Source organism: Manis pentadactyla, chromosome 15 (genome assembly GCF_030020395.1).
Source record: "Manis pentadactyla isolate mManPen7 chromosome 15, mManPen7.hap1, whole genome shotgun sequence".
Lineage (NCBI taxonomy): Eukaryota > Metazoa > Chordata > Mammalia > Pholidota > Manidae > Manis > Manis pentadactyla.
Genome location: NC_080033.1, coordinates 60,061,087 through 60,075,085, shown reverse-complemented (window position 1 = coordinate 60,075,085; position 13,999 = coordinate 60,061,087). Strand labels below are relative to the sequence as shown.

The 13,999-nt window shown below is 39.3% G+C and overlaps 1 protein-coding gene across 1 annotated transcript in view; it reads right to left on the bottom strand.

The window, feature by feature from the left end:
* The window catches only part of HYDIN (HYDIN axonemal central pair apparatus protein), a 377,997-nt gene that overhangs the window by 205,064 nt on the left and 158,934 nt on the right, over positions 1 to 13,999 (bottom strand). The window contains exon 12 of the mRNA XM_057493202.1: positions 5,788 to 5,887. Coding sequence (XP_057349185.1) covers positions 5,788 to 5,887 — 100 coding nt within the window. The remainder of the gene's footprint in view (positions 1 to 5,787; positions 5,888 to 13,999) is intronic.

Sequence of the window (13,999 nt, the reverse complement as noted above, 5' to 3'; positions counted from 1 at the left end):
GAACATATATATTTACATGATGGAACACTATACAACAATGAAAAGGAGATAGAACTAGAATTAAAAGCAACAACAAGGATGAGGAATGCAGATTGATTCAAACTATATACAATTTAAAAAGAGGTAGTACAAAACTGCATAGTTTAGGTATAGATAGAGAGAAAAATGGTAAGTGAGAGCAAGGAAATAAAGATTATAAAGGATGGAATGGTGATTATCTCCTGGGACGGTTGGGTTGAGAGGAGTGTGATTAGGAAGAGATACACAGGGTGCTTCTTGGGGCTGGAAATATCCTATTACTGATCTTAGCAGCACTTACATAACATTTGTTTTATAATTATTTGTTATAATATATACATGTGCATTAGTTCCCCATTGCTACTACAACAAATTACCACAAACTTAGTGGTTTCATGTACAAATTTATTATCTTAAAAGTTATGGGGATCAGCAGTATAAAATGGGCTCACTGGGCTAAAATCAAGAGGTTGGCAGGGCATGCCCTTCTGGAAGGTCTAGGGAAAACCCCGTTTTCTTGTCTTCTCCAGTTTCTAGAGGCTTCCCAGATTCCTCAGCCCTTCCAACTTCCAAGCTAAAAATGGCTGGTCCAGTCCTTCTCATGTCGTATCGCTTTCACTCTGAGACTGACATTTTTGCCTCCCTTGTCAGCATTTAAGGACCTTCTGATTATACTGAGCCATTCATATAATCTAGGTAATCTGCCTACCTTAATTTCAGCCCATTAGTACATAAAATCCATTTTCTACCTTAATTTCCTGTTGTAATATAATGTATTCACAGTAACATAGTCATAGGGTCTGGAGATTAGGACATGGACATCTTTGAGAGGCCATTATCCTGCCTATCACAGCATCTTTTATATACATTTATGAACTGTGTTCTATTTCTTGGTGACAAAAGGTTAAAAATTAAATTATGGCATGTAAATACAAACAATTCCAAAAGACTATGACAAAGAATGATACTTTTTATTTAGTGTAATGGAATAACCGCAATAAATATTTAAAAAACAATGTTAGAACCACTGTGTAAGGTATGTTATCATTTATGTAAAAAGGTGAGGGGGAAGTGAATCTATGTGTATGTGCTTCTATATGGTCAAAGTATACAGGAAAGCAAAAGCAAAGCAAAACAAATGAAACAAAGGAAGGGGCTTTTCTATCTGCCTAAAGAGTATTTCTTAGTGACCTAAAACCAGGAGGTTTTACCAACTTTGAAGATAATAGTAAGGAATCATCACCAGCCCTTGTAAAGACACAAAGAATTACATGGAATTTACAGGGAAGATAATATGGAATTACCATGTAAACAAAACCCTTCTCTGGCAAGCATGTCTTTTAATAAACTGCTAACAAAATAAAGAAGAATGTCATGCAGATGGAAAATTATACTGTTCAGTTTACCCAGGATGTGAGTTCTCTGGCAGAATACAGAATTACAAATGAAACAATAGATAAATACAACCAGCTATGTAATGTTTGGGAACCTCCTGGAGAGCAGCCAACCCCCTGGAATATGGCCAAGCACGACATCCCAGGGGCGTCAGAGATGGGAGGGACGTCCCACCACCTGTGGCCCAGGGGGCCACTGGAGCATTTTTTAGCCTGTGTCTGATACCAACATTTCTTCCAGGCCCATTAAGAAGTCTGGGGTAAATGATGCTGGGGTGAAGTATGGAAATAGATGTACGTCAATCCAGAAACTCCTAGTCCATTCTGCATTCATATTGGAGCTGTCCTGAGAATCCACAATCATGAGCAAGGGAGAGACCAGATCAAACTAGGATTCATTCACTCATTCATTCATTTAAAAAATGTATTTGCTTGTTCATTTAATCAATATTTATTGATTTGACTTTATCTTCCTGGTGTTAACAGCATTAAAACAGAGAGTATGACTTCAATATATAAATTTTTAAAACAGGCAAAAACCATACTATGTTGCTTACAGATCAATATATAGGCAGTAAAATTATGTATGAAAACAAAAATATGGCTATCATTAAAGTCAAGGTGATGGTTACATCCAGGGTAAGTGAGGGAAACATCATCAGGAAGGGACACACACCTGGCTGTAGGTGTAGGGTGGCACAGTCTTGGGTTAGGCAACTCATCCTTCTGCACCATTCTTAGACTGCCTGACCCCTTTATACACAAAGAAAAGTGATTGCATAGACATAGACTGAAAACATGCTGAGTATAGTACAAGAGGGAATTTTTGCACTTGAAGATATTAATGATTGTGCACTCTATTACTCTGCCCCCAAGTTTAAAATAACCATCACAGCCATATTCTTGGAAGACCTAGACACTAGATAGCAGAGATAAGCAGCATTAGCTACCCTGAAAATTAAACCCATTTGCTTATTTTTCTATACAAATGTACAACCATGGACTAGAAGACATTGGAAGGAAGCCAACAAATTCTTGATACTTGCTACCCTGGAATTTTTTGACTAATATCAGTATTCCTCTGGGCATCCTTATTTAGTAATTTTGAATGGCATTTAATGCCATTTATTACTCAGTTTGATGATTAAAATCTTGTTCTTTGACAACAGATGATCAATCCTATAGGTCTAACATTGGGCTGTAAGATTTCCAAAAGGATAAAATGAAAAAAAATGGAGGAAAGCATGTTAAAAGACAATAAAATAGAATATCCCAGAGCTGAAGTGACACATGAGTAATTAGACCCATAGATTCAATTGGCTCATAGAAAGCTAGGAGAATGACAGAAAGACTCACTCCTGGACCAGCTTCATGACCTTTCAGATCCCAAGTACAAAAAGGAAAACCCTAGAAAATATTGAGAGAGAAATAATAAGCTAACTATAAAGGAATAAGAATTGTGTGACCTTCAGATTTCTGGATTTTTACAGTACAGTTGGCACAATGTCTTCAAACTTCTGAGGAGAAATTATTCTGAAAGTAGAATTCTATACTCAGCTAAACTATTCAGTGTGTATGGAGGCAGAATAAGACATTCTCAGGCATTCAAGGATCAAAGTTTCCCTTCTATATACCCTTTCTGAAGAAGTTACTTGAACAAAGTGATAGTGCAAAGATACGATGGAACATACATGGGAAAAAAATATTTAAAAATTTCTGGATAACTACTGTGCAGGAGATGACTCATCTGAATTAGAATAAGAAGTTGGTGGGCTCTGAGAAAAATATCTTCAAGAAGAAGAGCATGAATTCTAAAATTAGATAGGTATGAAGAAATGAGGAATTCAAAAACCCAGGAAGAAAAAACCCAAAAGTGTACAGAAGAGTCAAATTAAATTATGAAGTAAGCCAAAATGAGGCATAACTGTGAGAAACTGATAGACAGTAAAGAAAGAGAATCAACTTGATATAGATCTTATTGACAATTTTGAGTGATGAAAGGTCAGAACACTCAACCAACAGAGGACAGAATGTAATTCCAGAATATAATTTGGCCCTCTAGCATATAAAAATTTATATAGACAAAATAGAAAACTTACACTGGTTATCAATCATGATAATATAAAAGAACAACTCACAAAAGTTGAGAGGAAGAAATAGTGTGGAATGGTGGTAGACAGGTTAGGGGTCCCAATAACGCTATATGTCAAAAGATATTGTAGGACTGATGGGACAAAAATATATAGTTTTGAGTATATTATTTAAGGCTATAAATAAAAGATAAAATAAAATAAATATAATTTTAAAAATTGGTTTTCCAGGGGTTGAGCTGGAGGGGTATGAGGGAAGTTTATGGGATGATGGAGATATTCTATATTTTTATTTTGGTGGTGGTTACATGACTGTTGAGGTTTGTCAAAGTTCACAGAACTGTATAACACAAAAGGGTAAATTTCGCTGTGTTTAAGTTATAATTCAATAAGGCCAGGAAGGGGATTAGGAAATATAAGTGAACTAAATCCTCATCTTTTATATTGAGGACTTAAAAGATAATTTGTGAAGTTGATAAATCAACAAATAACAAACACGAGTATAAAATTAGCAAGGAAAATTACCACCACAAGAAACAGCTAAAAGTGTGTCTTGGAAATAATACTGGAGAAATAGACTACTATTTAGCTTTATAATCTATGTACATGTTTTACTTATTTACTGGCATCATTTAAAAAAAAATTCTGAGTCATTTGTAAAATACAGAAGTTTCCAGAGTAGTACAAAGTATGTCTGTGCATCCATTACTCAATGATCTCCTTTAGAGCAAAGATGTCATGTGTCAGATGTCACAGATGTCATGTCTTTCAGTCTCCCTCAATCTGGAACAGTTCTCCAGTCTTTTCTTGACTTTCATGAACTTTATGTTTTTGCTGATTATAGGCTGGCAATTTTTAATTTTTTGTCAATTTTGGTTAGTCTGATGTCTCCTCATGATTAGGATCCAAGGTATTTTGGATCCAATTAGGTATTTTGCCCTAATATCATTGAAGATATGCTGTGTTCTCATTACATCCTAGAGGGTTGTCCATGAGGTTGATTTGCTCTGTTACTGCTGGTATTAACTAAGATAATATCTACCAGGCCTTTTCACTATAAAATTAGTTGTCTCCTCTTTCTAATTAATATCTGAAAAGGGTATTTTGAGACTACATAAAATCCTGTTCCACACCCTGCTTTCACCCATTAGTTTTAAGATCCACTGATGCTTTTTACCTGAAATGGTTCTTACTATGAGTGTCGAATGGTAAGTTCTTATTAAGTGGATTCATAGATTCCTATGTATTCAACTGATTATAACCTATTAGTGTCATTATTTATCTTGATTTTCAACTTGCTCCAAATTTGGTCACTGGGAGTCCCTTTGCTGGCTTCTGTGTCATTTAACATATTCCTGTCATTCTTTGAGCATTTCCTTACTTCCCAGCACAAAAGGATGATTCAGGCTTATCTTGTTCTTTCAACTGCCTCAGTCCTGGAATCAGCCAATTCTCTAAGGTCCCTCTTAGTGGAGGGTGGGATTTAGAAACCAAGTATTGGCTACAGGTGTACTTTTAGGCTTTCAAAGTGGCCAGGATCTCTCTATGAACATAGCTAGGAAATATGTACATGTATGTACACAAACATATACACATGCTTACACATATTACACATATATTTATTTCTATATCGATGCATATCAACAACCATGAGTTCATAATGATAACTCCATTTCCATTCCAGTGCCAAAGGGCATATCCTAGCCTTCCTCCTTTCCCTATTTGCATATCCCTCCTCCAAGGATGAAAAATACTGCCTCTTGTTATCCTCAAGATATTTACTTTTTTGCCTAATTCTTCAATCTGTATTCCAACTCCTGATGTCATCAGGTTGCCTCCCTACTTGCATGCCCTTCTTGTGGCTTCCGGCCACTGCCCAGCCCACTGCCTAGCTTCCTTCCCTTGGCATGCATTATATGGATAAAATTTTAAAAGAGCAAAATGAAGTAGCCAACTACTATAAAAAGAACAAAAAATTAAATTTTTCTCAAGTAATATTCATACTTCTCTAAAAATCAAGGGGAAACCCAGATCCATAGTTTCCCATCCTCCCACCGCACCACAAGGATAATGTGCTTCAAAGTCTGATCTGTTTTAGAAAGAAGTGAGTTCATAGCTTGACTCCATTATTCCTCTATGGATGTACAGTGCTGATAGCCTGAACACGCGCGCGCGCGCGCACACACACACACACACACACACACACACACACACACACTCACGCACCCCACTTTATGCTCTGGGTACCTGGGAATCTGAGTTTACCACACAGAGCAAGTCTTTACCTGAAATGTCACAGTAAACTGTCTGTTGGTAGAGCTTGGCTTCCAGGGGGTTAAAGTACACAGTTATTTTAGCCGATGAGTTGGGCCAGACATCACCTTCCTGAAAAACATGAAGGAACCATGAAAAACAATGTGATGAAGGGAAGGCACTGCTTTTTATGCTGTTATTATAACTCCAGGAAATTTGAAGGAAATATTTTCACAATGAACAAAAGAAAGCACCATTTTACCCAACAGAGAGTAAATTTATGCTACTTACTAAGAGGTGGTATAAGTTGGATATAGGCTTCCAAGATAATTTCAGAGAATCCATGAATACATAATTAGTGAAAAAGGAAAATAGGATGTTTGGAGCATTTAAAAACATTTGTGTATTCAATGAACACTCGTTGTATGCCAGTGTGTGCCCAGCACCAGGCTTCAGAGATGAATTAAGGTGTGATCTGCATCTGCATGGAGCTCACATCTTAAGAGGAATGATAAATATGTATGTAGGTATTTTATAACATACATGATAAGTGCTATACTTTATTCATATAAAATCCAGATGGGCTAACTTACTTGAAACATGGACCACATTCCTAACTTTGAAATAACAGCACAAGTAAATACTCTTACTCTGTGAAAAATAGCAGAACAATGACGAGATAAAACCCTGGTTCTAATCCAGTGTGATATTTCTTGCTTTAATTCAAACCACCCAAATAATGTAATAACGAAACTGAGTTTTGAAATTATAATGCAACATGCCACATATCAGAATCTTCTTGAGGTATTCTTTGAAAGATACTTCTGTATAAACCATGTAATCCGGGGCCTCTTGATTAACTAGCCAAAGCTGTAAAAGGGGATGCTAATAGCACCAACCTCAAAGGATTTCTAAGGTCTGACCAAGTCACACAGGTCAAATGCTTTGCCCCACGCTCAGTTTGTAGTAAGAGCTCAGACAATAACTTTACTATGATAGATGTTATTTTTGTGCTATTTGGATAGGTTAAGATGAAAGTATTGAAAAAATTAGGGAGGAAGTATGTGTTTTCCTAGGGTTTTTCTAAATAAGGCCAAATAGGGGTTAAGTGATAAAACACCCCAAAATCTAGAAATGATCCCACCAGCTAAATAGAAATCTAAGGAAAGACAACTCAGTAAGTAATTAGGCCCCAGTTTCTTCAATGCATATTCTATTTCCAGTCTGGCTAGAAATGAACATAGTGCTAGAATAAGGAGATGAGTGAAGAACAAAATGATTTAAAATGCAGACATCAAACACGAGGGAGAAATATAGAACTAGAGCCAGTTTGGGTTTATATTTGAAGGGAAGAGTCTGATCAGTGTATTTCTCAGGCTATGACTTCGTCATGGTTTATACAGTGTCCCCTGACTTCGGACTGTGAAGGGCACAGAGCCTCCAAGAAGCAGCAGTGAGGGCTGTGATGTCACGGGGGTGCTGGGAGCGCTCACACCGCAGGGCTGTGGCTAGAAGGGTGGCTCCGTGAGGGTGGGTACTGTTTTATCCTCAGCACCTAAATCAGAGGCTGTGCAGAGTCGGTGCTGAACATACGTGTTGAATCAGTCCTATCTGCTCAGGTTGCACACTGTGTAGTTCTTGGCAAATGCCTGTTCATCTTTGCAGCCTGTTTCTGCCATTTTCTCCCCAACTGCAACCATAAAAGACATACATGTTCACAGCTGACAGGGACCTTTGAGATCATGCAGGAAATAGGGAAGTTCTAAGAACTTGCACTTATTTAGGGATGTCACACATTATAGCTGCTCTTGAAGTCATTATTCATTAACCTCGTTCTGACTAGACACTGGCTCAAACAGGGTGGCTTGATAAAGATTTCTCCCAATGCATTTCTCAAGAGCTGCAAATACTAGTGCTGACTTTGTCTTCTAAACAACCTCCTGTGAGTCACCTTCTCTGGTACTTGAACCTATATGTATTCAGGGCGTGCCCATGTTTTTGGAAAACCTTGAAGTATCTGTTTCTTTTGATAAATGGCAAGTACCTGGCCCCTTTTGATTTATGGGGGTTTTAGTGACATGGGTGCTAGGAACACTCAAGGCTGGAACAGGCAGTGAGGCCAGGCAGGAGGGAAGGCTCATCTGTTCACTGGTGCACCGGCGGATACTCCATCTCAGAACTGAAGACCAAGGCTTCCTCCTAACCTAAGAGACACATGTAGCCCCCTCAGGGGTTTACACTCTATTTTGTTTGGGGATATAGAACAGACACAGCTATGCTAGAGAAGTCTCACCAGAATGGTACCAAGTGGCCCCAAAAAGGAGACGCTGGAAATCAGATAAGCTCAGTACATGCGGGCATAGTCAAGGCTTGTGGTGGGCCAGACCACTTTCAAAAGCATTATCCCAGCAAGAGAACCCAGGTCTACAAGCATACAAGGCAACACACTTAAGTTCTATACCGGGAGCGCTCCTGATCACCCTGTCAGCAAAGAAGCCTGATTATCAGAACTGGTGGGTTGGAAAATAATGGCAAGACACACTTCAGAGAGGTGACCAGAACTTCCGCGGGGGAGGGAGTGCTGATGTCGGGATGTGGCCCAGGAGAGGGTCTGACAGGGTGCTCCCTGGACGCTGAGAAGCCCTGCTGCTTGGTGAGGGAATCTGAGTCCACAGGGCTCCGCCTGAGCGAACGGGCCTGCGGGCTCTGTGCTCTTATCCTGGTGGCAGCTGTTGTGCCTGTGACATCTGCAGATGTCCCTGGTAGATACGTCGAGGAACAAATCCCATTCTAAAACCCTCTTCTGGGCATGCAGCGGGTAATGTGCACCAAGAGGGCTGTGTGTGCATCTGTGAAAACAGAGGTCTGGTCATTCAGCTTCCTCTCACAGAGGGATACTTTCAATATTAGGTCATGTCAAGGAGTTAGGAACATGTAGGACACTTTTATTTTTCAGTTGGGAATAAATAAAAGTTAAAGAATTTCTATTTATTTATAGCAAAAACTCAGTATAGTACTTCATAGAAGATCAGAGAGAATAACCTCCAGAAATAGGCAATCTGCCTAAAAAGATCCCACTTTACAACTGGGTATTTCTGTCTGGCAAAAACACGGGCACACCCTGAATACGTATAGGTTCAAGTACCAGAGAAGGTGACTCACAGGAAGTTGTTTGGAAGACAAAGTCAGCACTAGTATTTGCAGCTTTTGAGAAATGCACTGGGAGAAATCTTTACCAAGCCACCCTGTTTGAGCCAGTGTCTAGTCAGAACAAGGTTAATGAATAATGACTTCAAGAGCAGCTATAATGTGTGATGAATTCCTCCAAAATGGACATGTTCTTGACATAAACAAATATTTCAGCTATCTTGTATTTAAGGAAATTTTTCTCTTGGAAAATAAAAACATCTCTTAAAGTCAAATTTCTATCAATCAATAAGAAAAAAACAGCACTGATGAAAAGCTGTAATATGCTTCGTTACCCACATTTGCTCTTCTAGAACTTTCTAGATCAATAAGAGAAATCATGGCTGTCTTTATCATCACATGGGGCAAACAGAAGTTGTCTCAAAGAGAAAGAGGAAAAAAAACAGAAGCTAAGATTTTGAAGGTAAACTATCCTAATTATCACTGAGAGAAAAGATCACATTGACACATGACAGGCAAAGAGATTTTTCTACTCCATTATATCTCCTGCCACAAGAAAAACTGGATTCAGTAAAGTTTTGATTCTCTAAATAATAATCAGAAAAGTTTCTAAGAGAAGGGAGTCTAAGATTTGGCCAGCTGTCAGAGTCAGTTTCACAAAAGGTATGTTCTATCTTGGGTAAGATATTCCAACACATTTACAGTGAAAATTCCACTGGGGTTTTATAGAGCTGAGGTGGTTGTGTGTGATGTTCGTGCTTTTCTCTAGAGGGAAGAGATGTGTGTCTCTTCCAGCAAGGAAGGGCGTTCACTTATTTAATGAGCCACAAGGAACCCTGCTGTTTCTACCATGTCCCTAGGCCTCTCTCCACCTACCTACACTGGTTCTCCAATAGTGAATATGCCAGCAAAATTGGAAAAGGTTTGCCTGAGCACAAAGATCTGAAAGGATGAACAATAATAAACGGAGGCCTAAGAATGGGAAAACCATACTGACGGAAGAGCTGTGACTTGTCAAGGACGGTCGGCTCTCAGCAGATCCCTGTCCTCCTTTCTGGTGTCCATTTCCAAGGAGTCAGCTGCCGCATGTTTGCAACATGACTCATGGATAATGGTACAAAAAGTGGAAGGGGTTTGCAGTAAAAAGCTCGACCTTTCCTCTTTGGTAGCCATCTGGGCTTCCACCCAACCTGGTTCTGCCGAGTTTATGTGCTGTGTAGATGTGGGATAAATAAAGTAAAGTAAATTTGAGCTGTGCTCTCAAAGTCTGAATTGCTGAACAGCATGTTTTCTGTAGGCTTAGGTGACGACAGAGCATGGTTTACTATTACTTACATTGTAATAAAGACATTATCAAGTTTCTCTCCCTTTTCAAGGCTTAGTTAAGTTAGGTTAAAGCTTCCCTAGGGAAACTGGACGAAGTTTTCTTTGATAGAAAAGACACTTGCGATCAGAAGCAGAAATGTTTTCCCTGCTCACTAATGTCAGCCAATCAATTAGGACCAGTTTGGACAAAAACCTTTAAATTCCCAGACCTTTCTTTTTGAGAAAACATCAAGTGTTCAACATTCAGGAACTGCTGCATCTTAAAAGCGTGACCTGGGCCAGCAGTACCAGAGATCAGAAACAAGGCCGGCACATCTGTGCTGTGATTTCTCAGAGGACTCCCAGACGACCATGGAAATCGAAAGCTTAATTCTCTCTTTTTGCCCTGTGATATACTTCTGCCTCTCAGTTCTCAGAATTGTGGCTTTTGTCTTTGAATCTCTCTCAATCAGGGTACCCAAGAGACATAAGCAGAGGATATAACAGAATGAGACTGTCAAAATTCTAAGCAGCCAGAGTCCATCTAGTAAAATAGGATATTATATTTCTGAAAGTGGTCGATTCCACTTGCTTCTCTGGAAGGCACAAAACATGCATAATGACTCAATTTTGCAATGGTTTCCAAAGTGGAAAAAAACTAGATTGAAGCAAGTGGCTTGAGAAATGATCAATATTCTACAGAACCCAGTACCTTCCCTAGGTAAGGAGTTGATGGAAAAATTTAGGCCAGTTGCATTAATATTCTAAGACATTATCAAAATAATTGACATGAGGAACTTGACATAAACAATAGTAATACAGCACATTTTAATGACTAGAATAACAATTACAGTTACTATTGAAATATCAATAAATTACCAAGTAAAGCTAAAAAAAATTCCTTCCAGACCTCTGAGCTGTGTCTGCCCAGGACTGCCTTCTCCCTGTGATCACTCTGGGCCCTTGCCTAGCGCCTTTCTCCACCAGGGAACACCTCTGAGTTCTCTCAAAATTCCCTCCTCTGTATTCTGCAACCATATCAGTACCCAAGACACCCAGCATAACTCCTCTAGGTTTGGACAGACCTTATGGCAACATTATGTAATGAGCACGATGAGAAGAAAGTGAGCCAGGACAATGGAACTAACCAATGGCCAAGTGGTAAACAGAAGGTAGACAGAGTAAGAACTTGCAGGTCTAGAACGGTGGTCAATCATTCTTCAGCACTGAGTTAAACTATTTCTCATATTAATAAAATTTGATTGATTGAGTTCAAACCCATCACCACCTCTGGGCATTTCAGGGACAGTGACTCATCTCTGGATCTTGAATCTACTTGCTCTAAATTGACAGAGCCTCCAGAATGGGAACAGTGCTCCCATAAAACACTCAATATGCAGAAAACTCAGTAGGGGCTAAAACTAACCTTGGTTTTAGCTGGTGCAATTGAAGAACTAAGATCTGAGAAAATAAGCATATTGTTTATTTCCTTTCAGACCCTAAGTTAACAAGCTTTTCTCCTTTTTAAGTTTACCTCTTTTGAAGATAATGCCCTTCCTCTGAAGACACAGGCTGAAGAGCCCATCAGAAAGCAAGATGCTCTCTAAGGCCCCGAATCAACCTTTCGATTTTTTTTTTATAAACAGGATATCAATTAGAGATCAATTTTTAGATCCGTAGGTGACTCTGTGGTTTTAATCTCTGCTTCTACTGCGAACTCAACTAACATCGAGATGCTAATTAAAAGGAATCACACCATAATAAAAAACTAATTGCTGCTGCTTAGCCCAGCTGTAAGAAATTAAATGGTGGCCATTTGGCATAACCGATCTGATACACGGGCAAGATTCAAAAGAGACCTGCCGTAGAAAACGGTGATGAATCAACCATAAGAGGGTAGAAAGACATGTAAGATCGGCAGATGAGCTCTCAGCTGGCTGGTTCTCCTCGCCGCCAACCTGCTCTGGGAATACCCAGCCTCGCCTCTCTTTGCAGGGTCTCTAAAGGTGAGCGTCTTGGGGGCTGTCCTGTATCTTTTGCGGTTTTCCTTCTTCACCCTGCTCTTAGAACTTCCATCTGCTTTTCATGCCTCAAATGAAGACCTCTATGGGATGCTCACAATTTTTGCCTCCATTCCTGATTGCCTTCCCCCAAATTTAGGATTTACTGCATTTTCAAAACTTTTTGGATGTCTATTGCTATCTCAAATTCAACATGTTTGCAACAAAAACCATCACCATTAACTGATTTCCATTTCTTTCTCCCTTCCTCCCTTCTTCCCTTCCTCCATTGGCACTGTGGTAGGCCTGGGCACTGAGGAGTATGAGACACTCTGAACTTGGAGCTCTGAGTCTTTTCCTAAATTGGAGAATCAAAACTTTTTAATTGAAAAGGATCAAAGTGTCCTACCCCCAAATCCTTACTTTGCATACAGAATATCCTTATTTTGTGAAGCCAAGAAAGATCAAATGGCCTGTTTAAGGTCACATTTGCTATCAGCAAAGTTAGGAGTTAAACCCAGGACTCCTGATTTGCTAATTTTTACTAAAGTCACATAGTTCTCCCAGCCACTCTAGTTCAGATATAAGGAGACACGTGATGCCTCACCACATCTCAGCGTCATGACCTGTCTTTCTTCTGAACATCTCACACACGCCATTTCATTTGCTTTCCACCATCACCAGGCTGACCATCCAGGTCAGCGTCACCCTCACAAGTCAACCTGAACTTGCCTGCACAGATGTTCAGTCTCCCTGACTCCTTCTGCACTAGCGCGTTCCCCTGCCTGAGCTGCACCTCCCTCTCAACCTCTTTCCACCCTCCTCCAATTTGATCCACACAGGGCTACTAGGATAATATTTCTAAAACGCCTTGAACACATCATGCATATGCTCTGAGCTCTACAGTGAGTCTCAGACACCCTCAGTTTGCAATGTAGGAGCAGGGGTCTGTGGTCATAGGGAATTCTGCTTGCCTTCTACCACTTGGAGAAGCAGCTTCTCTTGGGCCAGTCTTTCCCAAACTTATTTGACCACAAAACTTTCTTTTTGCAAGGAACACGTATTACTACCCCTCAGATCCAGGTTTGCAGGAACACAGTGTGGGCAACAACAGCCTGTACACTGCAGTGCAACAGGCTGGCCAGGCAATCCAGATTTTTTCCACTCTCCTTTCCAATCTTATTTCTTCTATTTTCTATGACTTGCCTGCTCTATTAAAACTGGTCTATTCATTGTTATTTAATATGCCAGGAACCTATAGTTTCTCTTTATTTTTATAATTTCTCCAACTGGAGACATTCTTCTTCTCCCTCTTCACTTAATTAGATTTTACCCTTTCTCCAAAATTCAGTTCAGATCTCATCACTATAAATCCTTTCCCAACTCTGTCATCCAAGACTACTGCAGCATTTATTTACCTGTATCAGAAAACCAAAATCTCAACAGTAGAAAAGCCCATAGTTCACTTTTGGGTCAAGAAACTAATGAAATGGCAGAATTTTCCCATCAAATACCTTCAAAAACTAATTTACAAGGTAAGATTATATTATACTCACAAGAACTGTATTTCTATAAAACTATCAGGATCTTTAGGGAAAAAAAGGAGATTTAATATCAATAAATAATTCATTGCAACAGACACTGAGGTCTGCTGTTTTAACTAGTATGACTTTAGGAAGGTACTAGGAACATTTCATGCCTTCCTTTCCATTTTATAAAAATTGTCAGGAATTAGCTAATAAATACTATCATTAGAAGTAAACATGAAACGGTACAGAAAAGATGAAATCAT